The sequence below is a fragment of the Malaya genurostris genome, chromosome 1 (assembly GCF_030247185.1).
Source record: "Malaya genurostris strain Urasoe2022 chromosome 1, Malgen_1.1, whole genome shotgun sequence".
In the NCBI taxonomy this organism is placed as follows: Eukaryota; Metazoa; Arthropoda; class Insecta; order Diptera; family Culicidae; genus Malaya; species Malaya genurostris.
Window position 1 is genome coordinate 90,709,881 of NC_080570.1, and position 5,213 is coordinate 90,715,093.

General features: G+C 36.4%; 1 protein-coding gene across 1 annotated transcript; it reads left to right on the forward strand.

Moving 5' to 3' along the window:
* Positions 1-1,371: 1,371 nt before the first annotated feature.
* On the forward strand, positions 1,372-2,283 carry LOC131439353 (RNA-binding protein pno1). Its single transcript, XM_058610307.1, has 3 exons — positions 1,372-1,616; positions 1,673-1,938; positions 2,017-2,283. The coding sequence occupies exons 1-3, from the start codon at positions 1,510-1,512 to the stop codon at positions 2,256-2,258; spliced, it is 615 nt and encodes a 204-aa protein (XP_058466290.1). The 5' UTR covers positions 1,372-1,509; the 3' UTR covers positions 2,259-2,283.
* The last annotated feature ends 2,930 nt before the right edge of the window (positions 2,284-5,213 follow it).

Here is a 5,213-nt window from a genome sequence, read left to right on the forward strand (position 1 = left end):
ATAGAATAACAAACCGGATGCAGAAAAATATTTTATTTTGTTACAAGAAACAGAAAAAAAAACTAGTTTTGGTTCCAAATCCTGAAAAAAGTAGAAGGTAACAAATTTTGATATCCACTTGTTATCAATAATCGGAATGGTAAACATAAAAATTTGTTACTCATTTGATAGTTGCTATCAACGGAAAATATAAAGAAATAACTGAGTTCTCATTATGGGCTATCTTTTAAATTTTATTATGTTAGTTTTTATTCTTACCAAAAAATATAACCGACAAATAAAAAGGATAATTTTGTTTTATTTCATTACTATTACAAACTCTTTTATCTGAAACTTAAAAAACATTTGGAGATTTATGCTAGTCTCTAAAGTTTTAAATTTTTTCGTATGTCTCTTACAATTATTGATTGATATGCTGCTAATATCTGTAGTTATTTGTACTTTTTAGTCGACTTGAGTGCGGAACTTACAAATAGAGATGAAATTTAGTATTTCGTTTACCTGCCTTATTGTCATGTTCACACATTGTCTTATTGTATTGTTTATCTTGATGATTCGACATAAGGAGCTGAACTCGTATAGAAATAAATTATTAAAAACACGCTCTGAATTCAATTCCTGTCCTACAATGTATATGTTATCATACTCATCGGTTAGAATATTCTGTATTTGAAAGAAACAATTGTTTAAAAATATGAAAGAATCATCATATTTGAATTTTTCACATGTTAATTTGGTGCAATATCTGATTCCTTTGAAGGAAAACTTACTGTGATATGAAAAATTAGTAGCAACAATATCTTTATCAAGTATTTCTCTGTCTGCAACGAACTTAAATCTTGAATCATATCGCAAACGAGGAAGTTTTCGTGGCTTCCATAGATTATACACCCAATTCTTGATCGGTGAGTTAATAGGCATTGGCTTGAGCCGAGCTGTTATTCGATTAGCTCAATAATCGAATATTAGTTTAAAGCTAATCGATTAAATATTACTTGATTATCTGTTATTAATCGATTACTCGATTAATCGATCCATATTACGACATCCCTAGCCTCAAAATTAGGTTATTTTTGAACGGCGTGTACAATAGCAGCAGCGCTGCCAACTATACCGATTTTTCGGTATTTATACTGATTTTTGGACTCGATACAGGAACACAGATATGCTCTCTCAAAATGCTGGTATTTCAATTTTCATACAGATAAATTCCGATTTTCAGTTTTTGTGTTGGATTCCATAGGGGTGGGTAAACCAGGTCTAGCGACTTTTTTGTTGGTCGCAAAATCAGTTTCCGCACTAAATCGATGTTTGATTTTTCGAGAAAGATATTGTACAGATAGATTTTTCTGCCAAATACAGATTTCTGAAAAAAAAAAAACAGTTGACAGCACTGAATAGCAGGCACGTTGGATTTTCTTTCTGAAATTTTGTAATTACACTATTGCGAGCGGATACGTCTGCCTGCTGTCATAGTTTATATAGAAGTTTAAGAAATTTTAAGAATTAATGGAAGGTTACTCAATAGAAAATCAGAACGTTTCTACGTCAACCAAATTGGAAAACAAACACTTCGCAAACAAAGAAGTTCGTAAAATTGTTGTTCCTCGATCAAGGTTTGTAGATACATGAGCTAATATTTTATAGAAGGCTAACGATTTTTCGATTACAGACAATACGCGCTTAAGGAGCAATGGATGAAAATTTTTACCCCGGTAGTTGAACAGTTATGTTTGCAAATCAGATATAACATAAAAAATAAACAGGTTGAAATTCGTCTTGGTCCGGAAACGAGAGATCCAGCTACCTTGCAAAAAGGAGCCGATTTTGTACGGGCTTTTATTTTGGGATTTGAAATTGAAGATGCCTTGGCATTATTGCGTCTTGATGATCTCTTCATAGAATCTTTTGAAGTCAATGATGTAAAAATCTTAAAAGGTACTGAATGCATATTTGTACTGTCTGAGCTTAACACTATTAGAATTTGATGTGACATATAAATGATTCTATTTCCAGGAGATCATTTAAGTCGAGCAATTGGGAGATTAGCTGGCAAAGGCGGCAGAACAAAATTTACAATGGAGAATTCAACGAAAACACGTATTGTTCTACAAGATTCAAAAATTCATATCTTAGGAAATTATAAAAACATACAGTTTGCTAAACGAGCAATAAGTCATTTGATATTGGGCTCACCAGCCAGTAAAGTGCACGGAAATTTAAGAATTGCTGCAAATAAACTTTCAAATCGATTGTGATTTAATATACAACTAAACTTCAAAATTCGTTGTTTTAGTTCGTTTAAGTTACACTAAGCTCCTCCTTATGTGTAACCAATAACGGAATAATCAGTGTATTTGGAAAGCAAGCAGAAGCATCCAGATATTAAAAATACTAATAGCATTAAAAGAAAACGGTAATAGAAACAACAAATCCTGTCTCATACCAATCTGTCGCAGCCAAGGAGGTCCAAAACAGTCCACTGATCCGCTTCTTTCAAGTAGCTCTGTAATCCACCTATTAACCTGACCTGTCAAAATAGGAGCTTTAGCCTCCGTCAAAATTAGTTTAATACTTTCATTACCGGAACGTTCACACGCTCCGTCCGTCAAGACGTTCCGTGATGGTGACGTTACGTGTGTTGGCTCCATAAGAATGCATGTAATTAATGTTGATGGTGACGGTGACATAGGTTGACTGACTGTGACGGAAGGAGCCGGATCGTCTGAATCGTACATTCGCCCTTATTCTGAATAACGTCGTATCGTTTTTTCCCTCGTATTTCATTTGTATTCCCAATAACGCTAGCAAAATCAAAGGTAGCTATGATTCGATCGAAAAATCAATACGTCGTTATTCAGAATAAGGGCAATTATTCTGAATAACGCAGTATTGGTTTTTCGATCGAATCCTAGCTAACTTTGATTTTGTTAGCGTTATTAGGAATACAAATGAGATACGATCGAAAAATCGATATTCAGAATAAAGGGCTATTCACACATATCCGATCCGGTTCAGTGCCGACACCACACCGTACACGGATACTGATATTCACCCTCATTCTTGTTTACGGTCGTATGCGATACGTTCGAAAGTATATCAAATTCGTATTCCCGTTTACGTTCGAATCAATCACTTTTTTAAACATCGTACATGCATAAAAACAACGCCCATCCAACTTTAAACTATCAGTTCTGTAACAGATTTGAGTTGTAATTGAAAATCTTTGATATCATTTGTAATTGGACTTGTTTTTTTCACTGATTTTGTATCATCATGCTTGCTTACTTCCGTATCGACCATACGACGAACACATGCTTTCGAACGAATGCGAACAAGCCATTCTTGTTCTCACTCGAAGGTGTACGAACGCGACTCCTGTGCAAAAGTAGGATCGGCAGCGCAGGTAGTTTTTTTAGGAAGATTCCAAGCATCAAGGAAGTGACGAATGCTACATAAGAAATAAATATCGTACTCAGGACCAATTTCATTCATGTCGGTGAATGAAATTTTCAAATTAAACTTCATGCAAAGTAAAAAAAGCTTTTAAAATAGCAGTCCGAGCAGTAGTATCGGCGAAAAATATGTTGCATTTTTCTTGCAATTTTGTCATGTTTTCGATAGTTTCCATATTTATTACATTGGTAAAATTATGCATTTAATATAAAATAAAGCATGTTTACCCATGGCGTATTTTCCATAAAGTACCTAATAGATGTAAAATTTGATTCTTTAAAACTAAACGTTAAAGCATTTTACTATACTGCTATGCTTTCTAAATGTTCTATGCAAAACACAAATTTATGATTCGATTTATTGGAAGAAGTTTACTGATATTTGAATATTTTGTGGCAAACGAGTCGCATTCGAATTCATTCGAGTGAAAACGAGAATGGCTTAAGGACTATTCACACATATCCGGTCCGGTTCAGTGCCGGCACGACACCGTGCACGGATACTGATATTATTTCATTCGTGTTCTATGCACGTATTCACACCTATCCGGCACCGTGCCGTTTCAGTGCAGCTCGCCGTCAGCAGCGATACCAGATAGTAGTAGTGTCATTTCCGTAGATTGGCATTTTTCTCGGAAGGTCTCGCGGTGAAAAGCTTTTTTTTGGCTCGTCAGACAAAACTAATTTCCGTAGTTCTCCGTTGATAAATTCAAATTTCCGTAGATTTCCGTAGAAAAAATACAATTTCCGTAGATTTTGTCTACGGATCCGTAGATCCGTAGAAAATGGTCGAATCCGTAGATCTACGGAGATTTCCGTAGATCTGACATCGCTGGCCGTCAGTGTAGCGTCCGTCCGGTAAACTCAAATTCGTCGTCACCGATATTTTTTATTTTCACTGAACTCGGTATGTCAATGCATTGGCTGTGCCTCAACGGAAACAGCACGGAAACGGAACGGAAGGGTTCCGATAAAAAAGAACACTGACGGCGTACTGAAGGCACTTTCACTGAACCACCACGGAACTGAAATGTGTGAATAGTCCTTTATTCGTTCGTCGTATGGTCGATACGGACGTAAACAAGAATGAGGGTGATTATTTCATTCGTTTTCTATGCGCGCATTTACACCTATCCGGCACCGTGCCGTTTCAGTGCAAGTCGCCTTCAGTGTAGCGTCCGTCTAGCAAACTCAAATTCGTTGTCACCGATATTTTTGTATGTTCACTGAAGTCGGTATGTCACTACCTTTGCTGTACCGGAACGGAATGGTTCCGACAAAAAAAGACCACTGACGGCACATTCACTGAACCGGATCGAATATGTGTGAACAGCCCTATAAGGTAACCTTTCCGGTCCAGTTCAGCGCCGGATGTGTGATGCAAATATTCGCCCTTATTCTGAATAACGTCGTATCGTTTTTTCCCTCGTATTTCATTTGTATTCCCCATAACGCTAGCAAAATCAAAGGTAGCTATGATTCGATCGAAAAATCAATACGTCGTTATTCAGAATAAGGGCGATTGTTTCGCACGATTCAATGCGTGTATTTACACGTGTCCGACACCGTTTTCTCTATGCATAGCAGAACAAGTGTGAATACACGCAGTGAAACCAGTAAAAGAATATTACCGTCCGTGTCGGCACTGAGCCGGACCGAATAGATTTAAATATACCATCAAGGGTAACGTCAGCTTTAGTGGCGTTAATTCGTAAACGCTCTACTGAAACAATGTAATAGATTAACATATTGATAAAA

Excerpts from the sequence above, each read along its gene's own strand:
- LOC131439353 (XM_058610307.1), top strand. The coding sequence starts at position 1,510 with ATGGAAGGTTACTCAATAGAAAATCAGAACGTTTCTACGTCAACCAAA. Across the intron at positions 1,617-1,672 it reads ATTGTTGTTCCTCGATCAAG|ACAATACGCGCTTAAGGAGC; the intron begins GTTTGTAGATAC and ends TTTCGATTACAG. Across the intron at positions 1,939-2,016 it reads TGATGTAAAAATCTTAAAAG|GAGATCATTTAAGTCGAGCA; the intron begins GTACTGAATGCA and ends TTCTATTTCCAG.